The sequence below is a fragment of the Myotis lucifugus genome, unplaced genomic scaffold (genome assembly GCF_000147115.1).
Source record: "Myotis lucifugus unplaced genomic scaffold, Myoluc2.0 scaffold_2197, whole genome shotgun sequence".
NCBI lineage: Eukaryota > Metazoa > Chordata > Mammalia > Chiroptera > Vespertilionidae > Myotis > Myotis lucifugus.
This window is the reverse complement of record NW_005873245.1, coordinates 1-12,629: the sequence shown is the minus strand read 5'-3', so window position 1 is coordinate 12,629 and position 12,629 is coordinate 1. Positions and strand designations below refer to the sequence as shown.

Genomic DNA, 12,629 nt, shown 5'->3' with positions numbered 1-12,629 from the left:
CTTCACTGGAAGAGGAACCGTATTCATTTGTCATTTGTGAATGTTTAAGCTCTTCACACAGATGCAGACCTGAGAGTGAAATGCTACGGTGATCAATACAGAGAATCACATCGCAGTATCTGGGCTCAGACCGTGGGTGTGGGAACAGGGACAGAGACCTGGGAGCCCACAGCCAGCTGGGTTCTCAGGGCTTTGGGGCAGGGGAGGGTGTGTCCTCTCACCAGCAGGGGGCGCTGTGAGACTGCCAGGTGATCAGCACACAGCTGTTCAGTGAGACCTTCACACACAGTCACCTGCACTGTGGGCTCCCTGCTGTCCTTGGTGGCCTGGCAGCGCCCCCTGAGCAGGCACCTGTGTGTGGTCTCAGCAGGTGCTTCCTCCCAGGGCCCCCAAGGGGTGAGCCCACCTCCATGCTCCTCAGTCTGGGGTGTGAGCTGAGCTCCAGCCCCAGGGCCCAGGGAGGGGCTGGGCAGTCCCTGGAGGGACCCCCATTTGCATGGCAGCCCCTCCTCTGGCAGAGGGTGGGGGAGAAAAGGAGGCCTGGGCAGCCCAGCCCCACTGTGGGCTCAGGGCTGTGAGCACCATGGCCTGGACTCCTCTGCTCCTCGCGCTCCTCTCTCACTGCACAGGTAGGGACAGGCCTGGGACCAGGCTTCTTCCCTTCCTGCTCAGGCTCCTGGGAAACGTCCCCTGGTCCCTGCCCATCACTGACAAGTGTCTGTGTCTGCAGGGTCCCTCTCCCAGCCTGTGGTGACTCAGCCGCCCTCCCTCTCTGCATCTCCTGGAGCCACAGCCACACTCACCTGCACCCTGAGCAGTGACATCAATGTTGGCAGCTATGACTTACGCTGGTACCAGCAGAAGCCAGGGAGCCCTCCCCGGTACCTGCTGTACTTCTACTCAAGTACACGTTTGGGTCCTGGTGTCCCCAGCCGCTTCTCTGGATCCAAAGACGTCTCAACGAACGCGGGGCTCCTGACCATCTCGGGGCTGCAGCCTGAGGACGAGGCCGACTATTACTGTGAAACATGGGACGGCATCTCTAAGACTCACACAGTGGTCCAGACCCAAAGGGAAGTGAGACAAAAACCTCCTCTGCTCTCTCCTGGCCTGACCCCGGCCCCTCCTGGCGGTTCTGCCCAGTTCTGGCTCAGCTGTGACTGTACTGATAGCTGTCCATCTGGGTGATGCCTGGACCCGGGGTCCTGACAGGGTCACAGCTTTGACGTCAGGTCAGCGTTTCCATTGATTTGTTGCTCATGGAATGTGCACCATGTTCACGTTCCCACAGGTAACATTCCTCAGGGATGAAGGTTCCCATGGAGACATCGGAGGACGTTGAGTCAGATTCATTCAGGCCAAGCTCAGATGCGAGTGGAAGAGTGACTGAGAGAGGATCCTGGTCTGAGGACTCAAATCTGAATTTTGCATTAAAAACCGACCTGCAGCAATGAAGTGCATTCTGTATAACAGCCGGGAACTATCAAAATGTGAAGATAACAACATCCTATCTGTAGCCACATGCATATGAGCTCCTCGAGGATAAAGCTGAGAGGAAAAAGTAAAGCTGAGTGTGGAAAACGGAGAAGCGAACACCGTTTCTGAGATGGTGTTACATGCAGTGACTGAGACAGACCTGAAAAGCCGGGACCCGGGCAGGGGGGGGGTCGCACAGGGTCTGTCCCAACAACGACAGCAACACCCGCCACCTTGTGGGGGCGACTCACATGGCTCCTCCTCGGTGGGAACTGGAGTAGAGGTTTGAGCCTTGACCTTGTTCCAGAGGGTCCTCCATGGGGAAGGCACCGCACAAGTGGCCGAAGCTAAAGACGCCGCCAGGTCGGCTCAGATGCCTGGCCGTGGGGGAGCTGGGAACGCGTCCTGCTCGCAGCAGCCCGGGCCCCTTAGTTCTCAGGAGCCAGTGCCTGAGGCCCCAGCCCATGGAGTGAGCGACTGCTTCTGTGCTGGGAGGTGACATCACAGAGATCCAAGTGCAAAGTCAGGGTGCCCTCTGGGAGGCTGGGGTGGGGAGGGCTCTGCATCAGAGACCAGTAGGGGGCAGGGTGCTGGGCCTGGTCCTCAGGCTGGGCCCCTGAGAGGGTCAGGGCAGCTGTGCCCCTTGGATGGAGCCTGAGAACCGGACGGGGGTCCAGGTGGTCTCTTGTTTCTGTCATAAGTCAGTGTCCTGGGGCTCAGCCAGACTTCTGCTGGGCCCCTTGTGGCTGGTGACTGCTGGGGTTTTGCTGCGTCACAGAATTCCAGGATGAAGTCATTCCGTGTTTACCCCGAGGAGTTACATAGAGAACACGACCCGCCTTCCCAAGACGCTCGATAGAGACAGACTCACCCTGAACAGGACCCAGAGGACCTGTGGACAGTAGGAGGACCTGAAGGGACAGGGACCGAGGTTTTGCAGTAACAGGGCAGCCAGGGCGCTGGGGGAGCTGGGCACGTGCAGGGCACCAGTTGGACAAGGAGGAAGGGCCAGCACACGGGGGGCCCTGAGGGCAGCTGGGGAGTTGGGGGTGGAGGGGAGGAGCAGGGGGACGCACTGCGGGTTCTGGGCCGGGGGGACCTGCCTGAGCAGAAGGGACCAGGCTCTAGTGTCTGAGGAGAGAGCGCCCAGGGACGCGGTTTCCTGGTCACTGGCACCGACCAGCATCCGCGTGAGCCTCAGTGTGGGGACCACGGGAGCATCTGCAGTTGAGGCCCAGGCGGATTCGGGCGCGGGGAGGAGGGGTGGCTTCTGCGCTCACTGCCCAGGTTTCCCCACATCCGCACACACAGCACAAGCCACGTTCAGCTTCTTCCCAAATGAGGAAACATGTCAGGAAATGCAGACGCGGTTTCAACATATAACACACGTTAGCACACCAAAGAGAAAATCCGTGCAAGACACAGGAGACACAGACCAGCAGAGCATACAGATGGAAGAATATAAAGTCAATTCCTGAAATTCAACAACTCCCACGTGCTGCGGCCTCCCCTGGTAAATGTGAAGCCGATGAAACTGCGTTATTTTTTAATGAATCACTAACTCCTATCAGGTGTGTATGAAACTGCAAATGCCTTACAGCAGGGGTCCTCAAACTTTAAACAGGGGGCCAGTTCACTGTCCCTCAGACCGTTGGAGGGCCGGACCATAGTTTAAAAAAAACTATGGACAAATTCCTATGCACACTGCATATATCTTATTTTGAAGTAAAAAAACAAAACGGGAACAAATACGACATTTGTATTTGCATGTGGCCCGCGGGCCATAGTTTGAGGACCCCTGGGTTACAGGGTTCAAATGCCTTCTTTGAATATGACCCTGAAGGTATTTCTGGAAAGTTCCTCTCTCCTTCATTGACCTGAACAGCCCCCAGGAGCTCATCACACCTGAGCAGCTCCCTCACCTGTGACGCTGGACAAGAGGCTCACTGTGCATTTATTTGTGCAGCATCTTTATTGGAAGAAAAAACATATTAATTTTCATTTGTGAATGTTTAAGCTCAATACACAGATGCAGACCTGAGAGTGAAATGCTACGGTGATCAATACAGAGAATCCAATCGCAGTATCTGGGCTCAGACCGTGGGTGTGGGAACAGGGACAGAGACCTGGGAGCCCACAGCCAGCTGGGCTGTCAGGGCTTTGGGGCAGGGGAGGGTGTGTCCTCCCACCAGCAGGGGGCGCTGTGGGACTGCCAGGTGATCAGCACACAGCTATTCAGTGAGACTTTCACACACAGGCCCCTGCACTGTGGGCTCCCTGCTGTCCTTGGTGGCCTGGCAGCGCCCCCAGAGCAGGCACCTGTGTGTGGTCTCAGCAGGTGCTTCCTCCCAGGGCCCCCAAGGAGTGAGCCCACCTCCATGCTCCTCAGTCTGGGGAGTGAGCTGAGCTCCAGCCCCAGGGCCCAGGGAGGGGCTGGGCAGTCCCTGGAGGGACCCCCATTTGCATGGCAGCCCCTCCTCTGGCAGAGGGTGGGGGAGAAAAGGAGGCCTGGGCAGCCCAGCCCCACTGTGGGCTCAGGGCTGTGAGCACCATGGCCTGGACTCCTCTGCTCCTCGCGCTCCTCTCTCACTGCACAGGTAGGGACAGGCCTGGGACCAGGCTTCTTCCATTCCTGCTTAGGCTCCTGGGAAACGTCCCCTGGTCCCTGTCCATCACTGACAAGTGTCTGTGTCTGCAGGGTCCCTCTCCCAGGTTGTGCTGACTCAGCCGCCCTCCCTCTCTGCATCTCTGGGAGCCTCAGCCAGACTCACCTGCACCCTGAGCAGTGGCTCCAATGTTGGCAGCTATGGCATAAGCTGGCACCAGAAGAAGCCAGGGAGCCCTCCCCAGTACCTGCTGTACTACCACACAGACTCAGATAAGGGCCAGGGCTCCGGGGTCCACAGCCGCTTCTCTGGATCCACAGACGCCTCGAACTCAGGCCTTCTGCACATCTCGGGCCTGCAGCCTGAAGACGAGGCTGACTATTACTGTGCCACATGGGACGGCAGCTATAAGACGCACAGTGGTCCAGACCCACAGGGAAGTGAGACAAAAACCTCCTCTCCGCTCTCCTGGCCTGACCTTGGCCCCTGCTGGCGGCTCCGCCCAGTTCTGGGTCAGCCGTGACTGTGCCGATAGGTGTCCATCCGGCACCGGGTGATTCTGGACCCGGGGTCCTGACAGGGTCACAGCTTTGACGTCAGGTCAGCGATTTCATTGATTTGTTGCTCATGGAATGTGCGCCATGTTCTCGTTCTCACAGGTAACATTCCTCAGGGATGAAGGTTCCCATGGAGACATTGGAGGAGGTTCAATCAGATTCATTCAGGCCAAGCTCAGATCCGAGCCGAGGAGTGACTGAGAGAGGATCCTGGTCCGAGGGCTCAAATATGAATTTTGCATTAAAACCAACCTGCTGCAATGAAGTGTGTTCTGTATAACAGCAGGGAACTATCAAAATGTAAAAATAACAACATCCCATCTGTAGCCACATGCATATGAGCTCCTTGAGGATACGTCTGGCTGTGGGATGGGATGATGGATGGGAGGCTGCTGGGCCTTAGCTCCGGGGCCAAAGGACCAGGGTGTCAGGTTGTGCCACCAAGTCCTGGGTCTCCCTTGTCCTCAGGATTAAACACGATCCAGGGACAGGTTCCCGGATGCTCATGCTCATGGGGGCAGCCCGCCAGCCCTGCCCCATGCCCTGCAGCGTGGACCCTGCCTGTGCACACGGGTCCCTGCAGCTCCCCTGCTCCTCCAGCTCCTCCAGGGACCGGGACCAGGTCAGACAGCCCAGGCCTAGTGCCCCGGCCCAGGCAGCAGCACTGGGGAGAAAGGCGTCATTTTCATCCATCAGCACCGGTGACATCTCAGCAACACTCTGCACCAATGACACAACCACATCCTCCGGACATGGGGGACCTCAGCCCGCCTGGCGGGGTCAGTTGTTGAGCGTCGACCTGTGAACCAGGATGTCAGGGTTGTATCCCGGGTCAGGGCGCACGCCCAGGTTGCAGGCTTGATCCCCAGGGCGGGGTGTGCAGGAGGCAGCCAGTCGATGATCCTCTGTCATCATTGATGTTTCTCTCTGTCTCTGCCTCTTCCTTCCTCTCTGGAAGCAATAAAAATATATGTAAAAAAACAAAAGAAATGTTGGTTCTCATTTTGATCTCCATGTCAACTACTGCAGAGGCCCCTATCACAGCTTGAGGATGAGGTTTAGCATCACTGACCAGCCCAACCCAGGGCCCCGCCCTCCTCCCAGCACAGCCCGGGGGTGTGAGTCCCCTTCCTGGGCTCCCAGTCTCTCCCCGGAGGTGCTGACTCCAGGTTGAATTATCATCATCATCATCGTTACATTTCAGAGGATTCTGTTCAGTGAGCACAAGAGAAATGAGTTGGCAGCTCCTCTCCTTGCCGTCTCCCACCCCCACCCCAGGAGGAGGTCACAGGTTCTGGCAGCTTCCCTGGGGGCAGGACAGACAGAGCAGAGCACAGCTGAGCCTCTGGAGGAGGAAGGTCACTGTCCTCACCCCAAGGTCAGGAGCGCCCTCTGCAGACTTGGGCGGGGAGGGCCTGTGGGACACTATGGTGCCTGCAGGCCCTGCTCTGAGGGGAGGGTCCATCCTGGAACCAGAAGGAAGATCTTCCGGGGCTTCCCCAGCGTTTCTCCAGGGGCCTGGACAGGAAGGCTGGTGTCTAAGTTCTCACGACATCCCATTGCTGTGTCTTAAAGGGCCAGACTGATTATCACACAAAATGACTCCAAACAGGCATTGGTGGTTTCCTGTGGCTTTTCCCCTCCATCGATCTACCACTGTCCCCCCGACACACGTATTCAATGTCTTCAGCTCTTCCTGTGGCCACTGCATGGGGACGATGAAGAGATTGTTCCCCCTAAACCCACACCCAGCTCATCACAAAGGGCCCAGCGCAGAAGGCACTGCATCATCAGCCAACACCCCCCATTCCCTGGACGGATGAGCGTGTCCACAGAGACAGACTGAATGAGTGACATGCGTGTCAGGAGCCCCTCCCGTCTGTGAAGAGGGAGGAGCCCAGGGCTGTGTCCCAGGCTCATGTCCCTTCTCAGTCCCCCAGCGCCCTCAGGACTCTCAGCACCATAACGTCTCCCCTGAAGGCGGGGGCCCAGCTGACTGTTTATGAACGTGTGAGGCCGCATTTCTAACCGCCTCCCAGACCAGCACCTCTCAGTCACGTCCGTGCTGGCACCTCCCAGGCTGGCCCAGGATGAGAAGCTGCAGTGAGCGCCAGTGTCTGTGCCAGTCAGACCAGGAAGTGGGCACAGGGACAGTGGCCTGGGAGCTGCAGACACCAGCTGGGCCCAGGGCTTTGGACCAGGGCGATGTAGTGTGTCCTGAGGCCAGCAGGGGGCGCTGTGGGATCGCCCAGTGGCCCCCACCCACCTGCTCACTAAGGCTTTCCACTCACAGGAGCCTGGACCTGGGGGCTGGGCCCTGTGCGCCCTGATGGGGACCAGCTGTGTCTTTGCTGGCAGCGCCCCCTGAGCAATAGCCTCTGTGCTGTCTCAGCAGGTGCTTCCTCCCAGGGCCCCCCAAGGGGTGAGCCCACCTCCATGCTCCTCAGTCTGGGGTGTGAGCTGAGCTCCAGCCCCAGGGCCCAGGGAGGGGCTGGGCAGTCCTTGGAGGGACCCCCATTTGCATGGCAGCCCCTCCCCTGGCAGAGGGTGGGGGAGAAAAGGAGGCCTGGGCAGCCCTGCCCCACTGTGGGCTCAGGGCTGTGAGCACCATGGCCTGGACGCCTCTGCTCCTCGCGCTCCTCTCTCACTGCACAGGTAGGGACAGGCCTGGGACCAGGCTTCTTCCCTTCCTGCTCAGTCTCCTGGGAAAGGTCCCCTGGTCCCTGCCCATCACTGACAAGTGTCTGTGTCTGCAGGGTCCCTCTCCCAGCCTGTGCTGACTCAGCCGCCCTCCCTCTCTGCATCTCCGGGAGCCACAGCCAGACTCACCTGCACCCTAAGAAGTGACATCAATGTTGGTGGATACAGGATAAACTGGCACCAGCAGAAGCCTGGGAGCCCTCTCCGGTACCTCCTGAACTACCACACTGACTCAGATAAGGGCCAAGGCTCCGGGGTCCCCAGCCGCTTCTCTGGATCCAAAGACGCCTCGGCCAATGCGGGGCTCCTGCTCATCTCGGGGCTGCAGCCTGAGGACGAGGCCGACTATTACTGTGCGATCTGGCACAATAATGCTCCCACAGTGACACACACTGATGGGGAAGTGGGACAAAAACCTAGGACTCCACCAGAGTCTTGGGTCCCAACATGTGACCTTGTTAACATAACTTCCATGTGCAAACTACACGGGGAAGGACCTTCTGGTTTATAAAGAGTCACTTTCCATGTTTGATCCCATGTCTCTGAGTCTCAGGAAAACAGATCCAACACCAAAACTCAGTGGTCATTATGTCCCTGAAAGGTGGCCTGTCCTCCATGGGTAAGAAGCCCAGGTCCCGTGCGATGGCTGTTTCTGACTTGAAATAAGGGAAGAGCTTTGTAAACGGTTCCCAGAGCCCAGGACCCTCCCAGCAGGCGGTCGAGCCGGAGCACAGACTCGGCGCCCAGAGGTCAGAGCAGTGACCCCTCAGTCCCTGGGCTCCTCGCCCAAGGCTCCTGCCCAGCCCTGTGCTCACGGACCAGGCTCTCAGCTGCGAGGGGCTGGGGAGCCTCGGGCCCGGGAGGAAGCCCAGGCACAGGGCTGGCCGTCACCTCTGCTGGGACCCTGACCTTCAGTGCCATTGGGGAGAGGGGCTGTCGGAAGGACATGGGTGGCCTGGGCCCAGGAACCCTCTTTGGGTCTCGACAGGGTGAGCGAGCTGGACGGTGGCTGGATGCTGAGCTGCTCCAGGAAGGATGCGGGCGCCTGGGTCTATGCGGGAGACGCTCTCACAGCTGACGCCACTCGGGCCCATGGGGCTCCCGTGAGTGGGGTTCCCTGAGCCACAGGCTCTGACTGTGTCCTCTCCTCTCACCCACCGGGGCTTTCCTACCCCCCAGGGTGTGGGTGGCTGTGGGCCATGGGGAGCAGAAGCTGTTGATGAGCCCAGATCTCAGGTCACCTTCTCCTGAACCTGGGTCAGCAGACACACTGACCGTTCCCATAGCAACGGTCCCCACAGCTCCCAGGCAGAGCACCTACGGGACCTTGTGACCTAGGACAGAGGAGATTGACAGTCCACAGCTCAGCTCTCTTCACTTGTTCTTCATTTGTGCACGTGGCTTCTTTTTTTAATACATATTTTTCATGTGTTTTTAAAAAATATATATTTTTTATTTAGAGAGGAAGGGAGAGGGAGAGAGAAATAGAAACATCAATGATGGGTCAATGATCGCCTTCCTCCTGCATGCCCCACACTGGGAATGGGGCCCGCAACCGGGACTTGTGCCCTGACCAGAACTTGAACTGTGACACCTGGTTTCTGGGTTCATGCTCAACCACTGAGCCCTACCAGCCAGGCTCACACGGCCTCTGTGACCACCCCTGGTCTCTGGCCTGAGGAGGAGGCTGCCAATCGCGGTCACGTGACTTATTAAACGTGCTCCCAGGAGGAGCTCCAGCTCTGGGCCGGGTGAGTAGGCACCTGCCCTCCTCTCCTGCAGGACCAGCTCACCCTGGACCCGATTGCAAAAATATGACTGACAGCCCTGGCCGGTTTTGCTCAGTGGATAGAGCCTCGGCCTCCTGACTGAAGGGTTCCAGGTTTGATTCTGGTCAAGGCACAGGCCCGGGTGAAGGCTCCATCCTCTGTAAGGGGCATTCAGGAGGCGCCGATCAATGATTCACTGTAATCACTGATGTTTCTATCTTCATCTCACTCTCTCAAATCAACAAAAATGTATTTTTATTTAAAAAAGGGAGAATGGCCGAAACCGGTTTGGCTCAGTGGATAGAGCGTCGGCCTGCGGACTGAAGGGTCCCGGGTTAGATTCTGGTCAAGGGCATGTACCTTGGTTGCGGGCACATCCCCAGTGGAGGGTGTGCAGGAGGCAGCTGATCGATGTTTCTCTCTCATCGATGTTTCTAACTCTCTATCTCTCTCCCTTCCTCTCTGTAAAATAAAAGGCAATAAAATATATTTTTTTTAAAAAAAGGGAGAATGAAAGGCACCCAGAGGCTCCTCATAGCATCTTCAAAATGTCCAGATTCTGTGTAAATTACCCCTCATTACGTCAAAAACCAGGAAGCTAAACACATGAAGGAGAAAAGAGAATCTACTGACACCAACACTGAGGTGACCCAGAGGAGGGATTCTGGGCGGATGTATGAGGACAGCGATCCCACAGTCCATGGAGGAGCAGCTACGAGCTTCATAGTCCAAAGGGAAGAAGAGACACCCAGGATTCAATAGACTCTGTGGACACAGCCCAAGGGCAATTATAGAACCAAAAACAAAACAGGGGGGAAGCTCTCTGCAGGGAGTCAGAAGGAGGAAATACCTGGTTTGTTGTTTTGTTTGAAGTGGCATCATTCCTTGTGTAGTTCCTGCCACCATGACTATTCCCTAGGGCGTCACCAGGGGGCGCTGTGGCTGTTCTCAGAGCTGCAAGGCCTGAAGCCATCTCACATGGTTCCAATTGAGTGGGCCCTGCGCCCATGCCCATGGCCTGGGTGTGAGGTGACAGCAGGTGCTTCCCCTCAAGGGACAGACTCAGAGCCCACAGCCTCCCCAGCCTCCTCCTCACAGTGAAGCTTCAAACTGGGCCCAGGACCCAGGACAGGAGGGTCCTGTGGGCGCACATTTGCATAATGACCAGCAAACACCCCCTGTGCCCAGGAGGCCGGGAGGAGATAAAGGGACACCCGAGACCAGCACCTGCAAGAGACTGAGGCACCTTGGAAAGTCTCCACCATGAGCTGGACTCCCCTCCTCCTCCTCCTCATCCTCGCTCTCTGCCCAGGTTCAGGGCCATTTCAGAGACCAGCCCGTGGAGGGGCCCCTCTGCCTTTATTCTTCATTCCTGATGTGTCTGCTTCTATTTCAGGGTCCAGGTCTCAGGCTGTGGTCACTCAGGAGCCCTCAGAGAGCGTGGTCCCAGGCGTGACGGTCACTCTCACCTGCAGCACTAACACTGGAGAGGTCACCAGCGGTCACTACCCGTACTGGATCCAGCAGAAGCCCGGCCAGGTCCCCAGGACACTCATTTATGACACAAACAAGAAACACTCCTGGACGCCGGCCCGGTTCTCAGGCTCCATCCAAGGGGGCAAAGCTGCCCTGACCCTCTCAGGGGCGCAGCCTGAGGACGAGGCCGAGTACTACTGTGCCCTGTGGTACAGCAGGCATCCCCACAGTGACAGGAGCGGGTGGGGAAGTGGGGCACAAACATAGGGCTCAGTGCACCCTCTGCTTTTGGGGCCCCGTCTGCTGTTCACGGGGCTGCGTCCAGCTGGGGTGGCTCTGTGGGTTGTTCTCCGAGTCCCCGGACCAGGCAATCGCATTAATTATTCTCAGCTGTGAGAGTCAATATAAGCAACAGTCTCACAGGAAATGGACAGGGGCAGCAAAAGGAAAAGTCACACTCACATTCACACTCACACACACAGTCAAGGGTGCATTTCACCTGCCCAGCATTTAATAATCAAGATAAAACTTAACAATATAGTAGAAATAACAATACAAATGGAGCCACTTTGAAATGCAGTTGGGGCCTCCTTCCCAGAAGAATTTCCTTCCCGTCTTCCCTTCACACTGTGTGAGGTTGGGGGGCAGGACCCTGTAGGGGGGTCACAGCACCGTGTCTTCCAAAACCCGGCCCCTCTGCCCCAGAGCAGGTTCCCACAGACTCTCTGAGGCCTGGGCGCGTGTCCCGCGGGCTCAGCTGTGAGGACAGAGTCAGGGACCGAGGCCCAAGCTGAGATCATGTCAGGGTTGGACGGAGCCTCCAGATGCTGGAAAGAGACAAGAGAGCACCTACCCGGGGCCTCCCTGGGAGGGCGGGCCTGCCAGCACCTTGACCTCAGACTAGAGCCCCACCCCTGACAGGGACCTTCTCCCTGGTTCTGAGGGGCTCAGTCTGTGGGCCTTTGTGGCAGCGTCTCCAGGACACAGCCCGTCAGGACAGTCCATCCTGCTCAGCCTGGGGGTGAGCTGAGCTGCAGCACCAGGGCTCCGGGGGCTGGGCAGTCCCTGGAGGGACCACATCTGCAGGGACGGCCCCTCCTCTGGCCGAGGGCGGGAGGGGAGGAGGCCTGGCAGCCCCAGCGCCTGGCCTGGGCCTGGGGACCCTCCTTGAGCTCGGCCACCTGCTCAGAGCAGGGATTTGCTCTTTCTCCCGAGAGGACATCACCAGGGACCTCTGAGCTCCCAGGAGCGGGAACTGGGCTCCATCCCCTGCTGACCCCGTCGCTGGGAGGTGTGGGTCCAGATCAGAGCGAACACAAATAGGAAGTTCCCCTAATGGGCCCCTGGGCCTCCCTCTGCCCCACCCTCCTCACTAGTGCATTTGGGTCTGGAAACCCAGCAGGGAAACCTGCAAGGTAGTTCCTGCCTCACCATGACCAGCTCTGACCCCTGACCTCCCCATTGTCCTGACACATTCAGGTCCAATAAAAGCCACAGCCACTCCCATCAGGCGGCAGTGACCTGAGGTCCAGTTCCCCCAGGAAAGTGAGAAGCAGCACCAACCCCACAGCCTGGCCTCCCTTTCCCAGAGGGAGGACCTGGGAGGCAGGCTCCTGGCTGCCATGGAGACGCTGCCCCCCTCTCCTTGGAGCTTCGGCCTCCCACACCTTCCTAAGGGGGGGACAGGCCTTGGGCCCCACACGTGACCTCTGAGTCCACACACCCCACCGTGCATCTCCTTCTGCTTTTATCCCCAAAAGTGCTCCCCCAGGTCCCCTTGAATCATTGCTTAGTGTCCCCCCCTCACAGGCCCTGGTCCCGGTGGTGCTGTCACTGTCCCTTCCCCTTCTGTGTCCAGGGAGCTGGCGTCACAGTGACTCAGTCAGACAATCAGACAACAGACTCTCCTATGGACAGAAAACAGACGAGTGGGAAATATTATATTCAATTTCCCTATGAATGAGGATGCCAGTTACTAGGTAAAGCTTGACCAAAAAGCATGTGCGAGAAACGCAATATGTATAATCTACTGGACAAAAGGGAAG

General features: G+C 57.8%; 2 gene segments (V, D, J or C); both read left to right on the top strand.

Annotated features, from left to right (window-relative positions):
* Positions 1-7,248: 7,248 nt before the first annotated feature.
* Positions 7,249-8,590, top strand: LOC106695678. The segment is given in 3 exon segments: positions 7,249-7,294; positions 7,396-7,721; positions 8,519-8,590. Coding segments are annotated over 3 exon segments (444 nt in total).
* Positions 8,591-10,354: 1,764 nt separating this feature from the next.
* On the top strand, positions 10,355-10,802 carry LOC106695677 (the record flags this gene model as incomplete). The annotated part of the segment is given in 2 exon segments: positions 10,355-10,420; positions 10,505-10,802. Coding segments are annotated over 2 exon segments (347 nt in total), but the record flags the coding sequence as incomplete, so codon positions are not given.
* Positions 10,803-12,629: the final 1,827 nt, after the last annotated feature.